This window comes from Leopardus geoffroyi, chromosome A1, assembly GCF_018350155.1.
Source record: "Leopardus geoffroyi isolate Oge1 chromosome A1, O.geoffroyi_Oge1_pat1.0, whole genome shotgun sequence".
Lineage (NCBI taxonomy): Eukaryota > Metazoa > Chordata > Mammalia > Carnivora > Felidae > Leopardus > Leopardus geoffroyi.
In genome coordinates, this window is record NC_059326.1 from 196,445,462 (window position 1) to 196,457,097 (window position 11,636).

At 55.3% G+C, this 11,636-nt stretch overlaps 1 protein-coding gene across 1 annotated transcript; it reads left to right on the forward strand.

Moving 5' to 3' along the window:
• Nucleotides 1-4,213: 4,213 nt before the first annotated feature.
• Nucleotides 4,214-10,717, forward strand: ARSI (arylsulfatase family member I). Its single transcript, XM_045437146.1, has 2 exons — nucleotides 4,214-5,089; nucleotides 8,440-10,717. Exons 1-2 carry the CDS (start codon nucleotides 4,770-4,772, stop codon nucleotides 9,845-9,847), a joined length of 1,728 nt encoding a protein of 575 aa, XP_045293102.1. The 5' UTR covers nucleotides 4,214-4,769; the 3' UTR covers nucleotides 9,848-10,717.
• Nucleotides 10,718-11,636: the final 919 nt, after the last annotated feature.

Below are 11,636 nucleotides of genomic sequence, written 5' to 3' on the forward strand. Positions count from 1 at the left end.
ATCATTCACTGCTGTGGTGCGGCTGTGATTTGGTGGTGCCCTCGGGTCTGTTCAGATGCATACAGCTCTTCCTTTGCTTTTGCACCAAAGGGCCCCAAACTCCCAGGCTTTTGGAATTCATCGGTCTGATTTTTATGCTTATTCTTTTGTACCCCCCTGATGTTTCCACTGGGAAACTGTATTACTAGAAGACAGACAAGCGCCTCAAGCCACTTTCTTATACATTCCTTCTGAACTGCTTCCAGTGTTCTTGGGCCAGGGAAGAAAATCATTAGCTTTGTAAGAATTGCGTGTGGGGCAAGAGTCAGTAGGTCTGGAGTGAGGAAGGCCTGACAAGCTCTCCTCTGAATTAAGGGATTGAACGCTGTGACACTTGTGACTGTGTAGAGGCCTTCTGTCTTATCTTTCAGGTCCTTGATTTGGCCCAGCCTAGAAAATTGACCTCCAGAGGACAACAGCATGTATAATCTGTGCCTAAGATCTTTGCCAAGGTCAGTCACGTCAGGAGAAAATAATATCTGTACTAAGTTAATTTTAGCTCAAAGATGGCCACACACACACACACACACACACACACACACACACCCTACAACCTACCCCACAACGTGCATAGCAATGAAAGACAACACCACAAAACAGACTCACCACTTCCTCACTTTTACATTTCTGTATCCTAGAAAGTTTTCTGTGGATACATAATGCAAATCATAACATTTTCGAGTTGGAAAGAACTTCCGAAGTCCTTTAGTGTTGCCCCCCATTTTAGTTCAGAATCTCCCTACCTCCTGAACAGGTGGGCACTTTACATCTTTCTTGCACAGTGCTGGTAACGAGGAGTGCAGTGTTTTTTTAAGCCCGACAGGAAGTAACAACACTATACCCCTGCTACATCTGATCTGCATTTTGTGTGCAGATGTTAGGCTTTTGGTACCGTTTTTTTTAAAATGTTTATTTATTTTCAGAGAGAGAGAGAGAGAGACAGAGAGAGAGAACACTCACAAGCAGGGGAGGGGCAGAGGGAGAGGGAGAGAGCGAATCCCAAGCAAGCTCTGGGCTGACTCTCGGGGCTCAATCTCATGACCCACCGTAAGATCATGACCTGAGCTGAAATCAAGAGTCGGATGCTCAACTAAGTAAGCCACACAGGTGCCCCTCTGGTACTGTTTTATTATTTTTTTTAACTAAATTTTTTTAATGTTTATTTATTTTTGAGAGTGAGAAAGAGAGAGAGAGAGAGAGTCGGGGGTGGGGGTGCGCAGAGACAGAGAGGGAGACAGAATCCGAAGCAGGCTCCAGGCTGAGCTGTCAGCACAGAGCCCCATGCAGAGCTCAAACCCACGAACCAGCAGAACACAAACCTGAGCTGAAGTCGGATGCTTAACCGACTGAGCCACCCAGGGGCACCACTCTCATACTGTTTCAATGCAGCTGGTCTTGGGGGGATGAAAGGGTAAGCGTGCATCTATGTGAATGAGGGTCAGATCTTCCCTATCTGTAGGGGGGGATATTCCCGCTGTCAGTCACCTTGGAAAAAGGTGGGTCCTGAATTAGAAACGCAGAGACTAGCTTAGCTGAAGAGGGAACTTCTGTTTCTCTGTGACTTACTTTTTGGGCCTGACCCTGAGACATTTTGGAGTTCTCGGGTCCATCTGGGCTGCAGTGGGGCTGATGGACACCGTGCCGGGGAAGGAGGCAGGGAGGCATCCTGTAGGGAACATAAAGGGGAGACGAGTGAGTCACATCTTAATAGCGATATGACCTGGATTCATGTTACTCTTTGTTTATTTCCCCCTTGTCATCCCGGAGCCTTTGGAAATGTCCAGCTGAAATGTTCCAGCCTGGCCCTGCTGTGTCACGGTATTAAAAGAAGAGTTGAGGGTCAGTGTTTATATCCCTAGGACGTTAGAGGGGAAATGGTGCCCTCTGAGGCCACGTGGGTTTCAGTGAGTATGAGGGGCTCTTAATCGTGAATACTGGCAACAAGAGTTGGGCCCCAGAGTTCCACCTACTCCTCTCCACGTGGTGATTCACCCATCACTGCCATCCTTTTATTAAGAAAACTGCCAGATTTCCTACAAAAGTAATCCCTTAAATTGGCCCGAAATCTGCCTCCCCGTAACATTCACCCACAGGACTTAGTCTCTTCTCCCAGAGCCCCAGAGAACAATCGTCATAATTGTTCACATTCATTGAGTACTTACTATGTGCTGGGCATTTTCCTGAACACCGTGTTGTGTCTTATTTATATTATTATCCCATTTCACAGAAGAAAAAACTGAGGCCGAAGGAGGCCAAATGATTTGCCCAAGGCCTGACCCCAAAGGAGTGGTAGGATTTGAACACATGCAATTTGACGTCGGTGCCCACAGTCTTGAACTCTTAGAAATTCTGCTGGTCTTGTCCCTATGACACTCCCCCTATCCCACCCCCCACTCCGAGATCTGCAGCCTGTGAGCTTGCCTCCCCAGACCTTTTTTTTTTTTTTTTCCTCCAGGCTGCATCCCTACCCCACCTCCCTTGCCGTTTCTCCTCGTGCCATTTCTCCATGTCCTCCTGACTGAGGTGTGGGACAATGCACAGAACACAAGACCCGAGTCCATTGGACCTCCTGTGACTTGTCCCACTTTGACCCCCCCAGGACAGCCTTCAGGCTGAAGCCTCCCGGAGCACCATTTTAACAGCATTCCCCTCAGGAGGCTGTATTTTTCCTGTCTGTCCTCAACATTTCTCTTGCCAGAAAAACAGGCTCAGTTTTCCCTTCTGATAAATCTGGTCACCCTAAATATGGGGCTTTGAGCAAACAGGAGCGGCCGGCCCCACGCAGCCCTCATTTCAAAATGTGGATTCACTCGGGCTGCTATTTTGGAGGTCTGGTTTCTTTCCCCACACACAGTGGTTTTAAGGAAGAGGGAAGGGATCATGACAGAATACTAGCAGGGGAAAGATGCTAGCAGAGAAAACACACCTGGCCAGTCTTTGTTTCCCCAAGTTCCCCAAACACTGGCGCTTTGAGAAGCTCTGAAAAGGAGGGTCCTCGCTCACATAAAAGTGGAAAATACAGCGCTAGGAACTCCCCTCCTGGAGATGAGCATATCCAGCATTTGAAGTCCTGGTAGTAAAGAAGCCTAACTGGTTTTGTTTAAGTCAGTTTTCCCATTTACGAATGCAGCCTAGTAAAACAATGCTGCGGAGTGGAAGTTGCAAAGGGCTCCCGACGGTCTAAACTGTTCCTCAGATAGGTTTGAGTTGGCCTGTGCGGTGCTTAAATGTGCTTCAAATTAGTTGCTAGCACTTAACAGTTGGAATATTTCTCATAATAATCTGGATTTGGGTGTCCTTGGAAAATCGTTAGATCTGGAAACACTGGGCCACATTCTTGCATGACAATGGTCGGCGGGACACAAGGCTGTGGTCCTTGGCTCCCTGTAGCCCCTGCCTAATACACCATCCCCTGCTTCACTCATTTATGGTACCTGCCTGGCTCACAGGAGTCCCTGGGGCTTGCCTTCTCCGCCCTGGAGATTTCCTTGGGTGAGAGTTGGCCTGCCGGATGCGGGAGGCCCATTCATCCATTGACTCATGCAACATGTACTCATGCAGCTTCTGGACCCCGTGGATACAAGATGTGTTCAACAGCCCCCGCCCTCTGGATTTCGGCGCTGGCATTCTTGCTGCGAACCGCAGGATGAGGAGGGGGAGGGGTTGGGGAGAGGGAAGCTGGCAAAGGCTTGAACCGCGTTTGCCGATTTCCAGACCCCCCCTCCCCCCCACCACGCCGTGCTTGCTAAAGTCATCCCTGTTCTCCACTGCTGCCTCTACCGCCACTCAAACAGCCACTGAGCGCCAGGGGAGAAGCTACTAACATGCTCTGTGACTTACACGAGTTCCCACCCATCTCAGGGCCTCAGTTTCTCCAATTGCACAGTGACCCGGTTGGAATAGAAAACTATGCGCGTCCCTTCCAGGGCTGGCACGCAGAGATGCTAAGACTCCCAAGATCGAGGAACGTCTGACCGGCCCATTCCGGAGCTGTTCCACTGAACTCCAAGCAGCCCCTCTCCCTCCTTTCCCCGGCCCGGGCCGGGGCCCGGGAGGGGGTCGGAGCCAGAGGGCCGCCCGGGCCTGGGCTTCCCGCCCGGGGGCGGAGCCGCTGCTCCAGGTCCCGCCCCTCCACCTGGGATTCGGCCCGGCAGATGTTACAACTTTCTCGCATTCTCTCCCGCGGTGTCCCCCCCAGGCCCGCCCAACCCGTGCCTCCCTCCCCTTCCCCGCTGGGGTCCTGCCCGCCTCCCTGCTGGGAGCCCGACTCTTCTCCGGACTCCGGGCGGGGCGAGAGGCCGGGCTGGGGGCTGGAGGGTCGGGAGGAGGAGGAAGGGAAAGCAGAGGCGAGAGAAATTAGGAGGCGGGAGAAATCGAGGGCTAGTAGGAAGGGGAGAGCCAGAGGATGGTGGAGAGCACTTTTTGGAAGCAGCCACGCCGCGTCTCAGGCTGGCCCGGCTGAGCTGGGGGAGAGGGAGCGAGGGCGGCGCAGGGCGGGCGCGCAGGCGGCGGGAGGCGGCTCGGCGCGGGCCTGACCTCCCCAGAGCGCCCCGCTGCGGCCGCGCAGGTCCGGCCGCCAGTCCTGGACCAGCCCCTGGGCCACCCCCGGGGCCGCTGAACGATCTCGCAGCGTTCAGGCCGGCCAGCCGGCGGGCGTGCGGGCCGTGCGCCCTGGGCGCGCGAGGCGGTGAGGCCCGGGGAACCCTGTGCGCCGGGACGCGCGGGCCGGCATGGCGATGCACGCCCTCACTGGCCTCTCGCTGGTCAGCCTGCTTAGCTTCGGCTACCTGTCCTGGGACTGGTCCAAGCCGAGCCTGGCGGCCGACGGTCCCGGGGAGGCGGGCGTGGAGCAGCCCTCGGCCGCTCCACCCCAGCCTCCCCATATCATCTTCATCCTCACCGACGACCAGGGCTACCACGACGTGGGCTACCATGGCTCAGATATTGAGACCCCTACGCTGGACCGGCTGGCAGCTGAGGGTGTCAAGTTGGAGAATTATTATATCCAGCCTATCTGCACGCCTTCGCGGAGCCAACTTCTCACTGGCAGGTAGGCATGACCCAGGCTGCTGGGGCTGGCGGTGCAAGCCCCAAATGAATCCGGTCTGGAGATTTCCTGTGCGTTCACAGTCCCACCCCCCACTCTGGGACCTGGGAAGCGAGGACTCAGGGCCAGTTCTGAGACACTCAGACACGACTGTCTCCAGTCGCCTGTGTGATCATTAGTTATGTCCTTTATCCTCTCTGGGCCTCAGTTTCTCCAATTGTACACGGAGTGGATTGGACCATCTTTGAGGTCTCCTCCCTCTGATGTTCTAGGACACACATTACACACCATGTGAAGGAGACATCTGGTCCTCCCTTTGTTGGAGGAACACGGCAGTCTCTGACCCTTGGGTTTTAACGCCGCTTCTGTATACAGACCCTGAGGCTACGAACAAGTCATTTCCCTTCTCTAAGCCTCCGTTTTCTTGTCTGTTCATAAACGGAGTGAAGAGGAGTGTTTACTTGAAAAAGAGTGGTGATGGGATGAGTTGTGTGTAACCTGCTTGGCTGTCAATAAATGGCAGCCCCCATGTCACCGGAGGGATTAAGGTCCCCAAACTGTTTGATGGCTGCGAGGAGAGGAAGGAAGCCAGGGAATGTCTAGATAGATAGACATTCTAGATAGAACAGAAAGATATGCACAGGATGCTGTGACTGGTGGAACCTTCGGGTAGTTACTTCATTTCTCCAAACCTCTGGTTTTTCATCTACAAAGTCCTCCTAAATTGGCCGAAAGTCCCAAGGAGACGTGCTGCTTTCTCCGTAAGGAGTGGCCCACAGGCAAGGCGGCAGGATTACAGGATTAAAAGAGCAGGGAAACAGGAGGTGGGGGTGTAGAAGGCAAACTTTGGCCACTTAGGAGAAAATCCTTTGGCAAGGCTGAAGCTAATCCTCCTTGGATGGGGTCCAAGGCATGCCTTCTCCCAAGTTCCACCCAAAAGCCACGAGTATGATCTCAGGAACCGGAGCCTTGCTGTCCCTGTTTCTGGGTGGGAGAAACTGAGGCATGGAGTCAGGGAGGACCCAATTCATGCCTAGAGTCTGTAGCATCCGTTGGGGAGGGGGCTGAGAGGCCAGGTGGTTGGCAGGGGTCCCAGAGCCGTGAGTCAAAATAGGTGCCTTTTCTTCCCTCACTCGGGCACTCAGCATTTAGCTCCGGGAACAGCAAGAGAGAGCGTCGGAGAAGAGGGTGAGGGGCTGGTGTATGGGTCGTGGGCGGGGGCGTTGGTGGTGGTGGTGAAGCCCAAATGTTGACCAACCTCCAGGAGAGGGAAGAAGACTCTGCATTCCTGAGAACTGTGCACAAGTTAGCATTTCTCTCTCGAGAGGTGACTTTGGGTTTAAGCAGGGGAATGAGCAGCCAACGGGGCAGTGCGCCAACCCCCTGATCTGTGAAGTGAGCCGAGTGTGGCTGGGCAGCGTCTGCCCTCCGCCCCCTGCAGCTGGCTCCATCTGACTGATGCTGACTGCTCTCATTAGTGTTTTGTTAATGCATCCAGTCGTGTTGGGCGAAGCTGGAGAGAGCCAGTGTTTCTCATGTTACTCGCTTACAGACGAGCTTCGGTGACTCTGAGCTGGCCCACCCACTTTACAAACCAGTGCTCCGTGGTGCCCAGCCCTAGGAAGAGACTCGGCTGTGACCGGGCGCTATGGTACTTCCTCTGTTAAATGGAATCGTTCATGAGGTTGACTGAGAGGTCTGTAGAGCCAGGATCACCGAGAGGTTTTCAGCCTGAGTTGTGCAGACCTGGGTTCAAAGCTCGGGGCAGCTGCTTGCGAGCTGTCTGCAGTCGGGCCTGTCGCATGTACCTCTGAGAGCCTTGGTTCGTCATCTGTAGAATGGGGATAATGGTCTCCCCTGTAGGTTTTTTTATGAGGATTAAGTGAAACGATGCGTGTGGCCTATAGTGTTAAAAATGGCAGTAGTAGCTAATGATGGCTAACGACAATAACAGCTTTAAGTTAAGGAAACTAAAAACAGGAAAGCCCACCTAGTGCCTGGGTTAAAGGTGTCAGGCCTTCAGGTGTGGGATTCTAAGACCCTAGTGAAGTTCCAGGCTTCTTATTTACCCTGGGACTTTTAAGACTTGAGTAAAGGCGGGACACCCCAAGCAGATCGCATGGGGGCCTTGACCACAGAAGGGACTTGAATGAATAAATGAGGAATACAGCATTCTGCTAACCATTCACTCCTGCCTCACAGCAGTAGCGTGTGTGAGTGACCGGATCCAGGGGCCACATGAACTTGTGGGTAGGCACATGAGAACAGGTCTTATAAAATCTGGGAACTGAAAGTTTTTCAGAGATCTCCCATTCAACCCAACTCCCCACCTATAGATGAACAAACTGAGGCCACCATGGGGAGGAGACATGGCAGCCTTGTTTGCTGGAAGGAGCCTGTGCTTGGACTTGGCTTGGATTTATGTTCAAGTCCTGGCTTTGCCCCTGACCACTGAGTGACCTTGGGCAAGGCCCTTCCCCTCCTCTGGAACTGTGTGTGTAAAACAAGGTAAATACACTGGAAGTTGACTTGGGTCCCTTCTGGTTCTAAAATTGTCTGGGAGTGCCACCATTCGTTCGGTCTTTCATCCATTCATTCCGTAAGTAATTGAGTGTCCTTTTAACATCACCTGAGTGCCAAGACCACAAAGTTGAGTAGAGGACAATCCGATTACAGATGATTGGGCCTAAGAACATGTACAACTGAGTAGAACCCCATGGTCAAGTAGGACAGTGATCAGGTGTACTAAATTTAACCCAGAAGCAAAAGTGACTCATTCTTGGAGAGAGTTATAAGAGACTTTACAGAGGGGGTAACATTTGGACTGGGCTTTGAAGAGTGAGCAGGAGTTTCCCTGGGAGGGCAGGACTTGCTCTAGGCCCCAGAGCAAATTAGTGGCTTAGAGTTTAGGGATTCTGAAGTCTCTGGAGACTGCCTGGGATACAGATCCCAACTCCAGTTACAGATTGTTTGAGTCAGTGGGCAAGCGATTTCATGTAGTGAGCCTCAGTTGCCTTATTTGGAGAATGATGTTAGCTACATTGTCATGATTAACCTGCGTTCGACTCTAAACTCCCCAGCTCCCAGCTGCGTGATCCTGGGCCGAGTAGTTTAACCACTCTGATCCTCAGTCTCCTCATCTGCGAAATGACCATAATATGAACTCAACTAATTTTGAAGATTCAATGAGGTGATACGTTGGAAGTGCCTGTCACGTGTCGTAATACCTGCTGTACCTTTGCCGGAAGTGCTGGGCCCAGAGCCCACCTCGGGGTGAGAACTGGGGGCCGGTGGGCCAGAGCAGTGCTTTGTAGCTCACCCGGGCCTTCTTTGCCCTCCCCTCTTTCCTCCAGGTACCAGATCCACACGGGACTCCAGCACTCCATCATCCGCCCTCGGCAGCCCAACTGCCTGCCCCTGGACCAGGTGACGCTGCCCCAGAAGCTGCAGGAGGCGGGTTACTCTACCCACATGGTGGGCAAGTGGCACCTGGGCTTCTACCGGAAGGAGTGCCTGCCTACCCGCCGGGGCTTCGACACCTTCCTGGGCTCGCTCACGGGCAACGTGGACTACTACACCTACGACAACTGCGACGGGCCCGGGGTGTGTGGCTTTGACCTGCACGAGGGCGAGAGTGTGGCCTGGGGGCTCAGCGGCCAGTATTCCACTATGCTCTATGCCCAGCGTGTCAGCCACATCCTAGCCAGCCACAGCCCCCGGCGGCCCCTCTTCCTCTACGTGGCCTTCCAGGCGGTACACACGCCCCTGCAGTCCCCTCGTGAGTACCTGTACCGCTACCGCACCATGGGCAACGTGGCCCGGCGGAAGTATGCGGCCATGGTCACCTGCATGGATGAGGCCGTGCGCAACATCACCTGGGCTCTCAAGCGCTATGGTTTCTACAACAACAGCGTCATCATCTTCTCCAGTGACAACGGCGGCCAGACCTTCTCGGGGGGCAGCAACTGGCCGCTGCGAGGACGCAAGGGCACTTACTGGGAAGGTGGTGTGCGTGGCCTGGGCTTTGTCCACAGCCCCCTGCTCAAGCGGAAGCGCCGGACCAGCCGGGCGCTGGTGCACATCACTGACTGGTACCCGACCCTGGTGGGTCTGGCAGGCGGCACCGCCTCGGCGGCTGACGGGCTGGACGGCTACGATGTGTGGCCGGCCATCAGCGAGGGCCGGGCCTCACCGCGCACAGAGATCCTGCACAACATTGACCCCCTCTACAACCATGCCCGGCACGGCTCCCTGGAGGCTGGCTTTGGCATCTGGAACACTGCCGTGCAGGCCGCCATCCGCGTGGGCGAGTGGAAGCTGCTAACAGGGGACCCTGGCTATGGCGATTGGATCCCACCGCAGACGCTGGCCGCCTTCCCTGGTAGCTGGTGGAACCTCGAGCGCATGGCCAGTGCCCGCCAGGCAGTGTGGCTCTTCAATATCAGCGCTGACCCCTACGAACGGGAGGACCTGGCTGGCCAGCGGCCTGATGTGGTCCGTGCCCTGCTGGCCCGTCTGGTGGACTATAACCGCACAGCCATCCCTGTGCGCTACCCGGCTGAGAATCCCCGGGCCCACCCTGACTTTAATGGGGGTGCTTGGGGGCCCTGGGCCAGTGATGAGGAAGAAGAGGAAGAGGAGGAAGAGGCAGGCAGGGCTCGAAGCTTCTCCCGAGGACGCCGCAAGAAAAAATGCAAGATTTGCAAGCTGCGATCCTTTTTTCGTAAACTCAACACCAGGCTGATGTCACAGCGGATCTGATGGGGAGTGGGGGGAGGTGAGGATCTCTGCCCCTCTAGATGTACTTCCCCATTCAAACCTGGCCCTGTTCCTCCCCAGGGAGGGGCCTGAGGTCAAGCCCCGTCTGCAGGGAAATGGGGGGGGGGCATCGAGCCCCTCGGTTGAAAGGTGGGGAACTTGGCTTGGGGGAGAATAAACTAGACTGGGGTGCCTGGATTCCAATCCTGCCTCTTCACTGACTTGCCCTGTGACCTCAAGTGGCCTGCATGAGAGCTGGGCCTCAGTTTCCTCATCTGTAAATGAGCTCTGATGATGTTGTGGCCCTGTGGTGTGAACCTGGTGCCTGGGGCCATGGTGGAGTTGCCATTGACCTTCCGCCTCCCAGCTCGTTTAAAGCCTCGCCCTTGGACCCTGCACCTCTGCGGTACTGCTTGGGTGAGGGGCCCCTGGAGGCAGCTCGAGGCCTGGACTCCAGCTGAAGCATGGCGATCTGGCCACTCTCTGAAGGGATCCTCTGATGCTGAGGGTGGGGGTGCAGGGATGGGTCTTCACATGGCTTGGGCCAGTTCTGGGGCCAGACTGGTGCTGGAGGCTATGGCAGAAAGCTCTCCTTCTGGCCCCCAGGACCCAGAGGATTGACCTGGCTCTTAGCTGCTGCAGGATCGAGGGTGGTGGAAACAGCTGTGCAAAGAGGCCCTGAACCAACAGTCAGGACACTTGGGTGCCTCTTTGACCTTGGGCCCATCCCCTCACCTTTGGGCCTCAGTTTCCCCAACTGCCAATCGGGATGCTAGCCTGAGCTCTGCCTACCTCACAGGGTTGTAGAGAACTGGCCAAGGTAATGGCTGTGGAGGAGCCCGTGCACTTGATTAAAATGCTACTAACATGGAAGCCAGGGCTGTGGTGCGGTCTGTGAACGCACTGGGGCGTGTGCGCGTGCATCCTGAGGGCAATGCGAGCTCACCATTAGCCAAGTGAATGGGAGAGGAGGTGGGTAGCCTGGCTAGGAAGCAGCATGTATGGGTTCTGGTCCAGTCCTGCCACAGGTCCACCGTGTGACCTCTGGCAAATCCTAGACCCTCTCTGGGCCTCAGTGCCCCACTGTGTACAATGGACGCTTTAGGAGCCCCTCCTACTTGGTCATTCTAGACACCCCTGTGCGTGCGTGTGGGGGGGGCATGGGCTGAGTGGTGGGAGGAGGGGCGTGGGGGGTTCAGAGCCTGCTCGCTGCAGAGCGCGCCTCCATGCACACACTGCGTTCTGCATATCTCCCTTCAGGTTCCAGTCGGTGCAGCGTGTGTAGGCGAAAGCCCTGCTGTGAATTTTGAAAATAGTTATTTTTGTCACTGGCAAAGGAGGCCTGTTAGGACTCGTCAGCTTGTGGATGAGCAGGACGGGTGTTGGGGGGGGGGGGTGGGTGCGGTGCAGTGGAGGGGGTTTGGGTGTTGGTTCCAGAGCTGCAGAGGTAGCTGAGCCCAGGAGTGAGAGTCTGGCCTGGGGCTGCAGGATGGAGGTGACCGTCCACATCCTGGGCCCCTTCCTCCACCCTTCCAGCTGGAGCTTTCTCTGTCTCTAGGATGTCGACGCCTGGGCTGTGTGGGGCAGGGGCCAGGACTGGCTGAAGCCTCTGGATTCCGGCCACCCCCAGCACTTCTGCCTGCTCAGGAGGGAGGCTCTGATGAAGACGGTGTCCCAGGCCCAGCATATCCCACAGATGGGTTGTTCATAGTCTGCCCATTACCCAGGATTCTCCGGCTCTCCTGGGTGCCTCTCCCAGCTGTCTGGGCTGTGCCTTTCCAGAGCCGCGTGG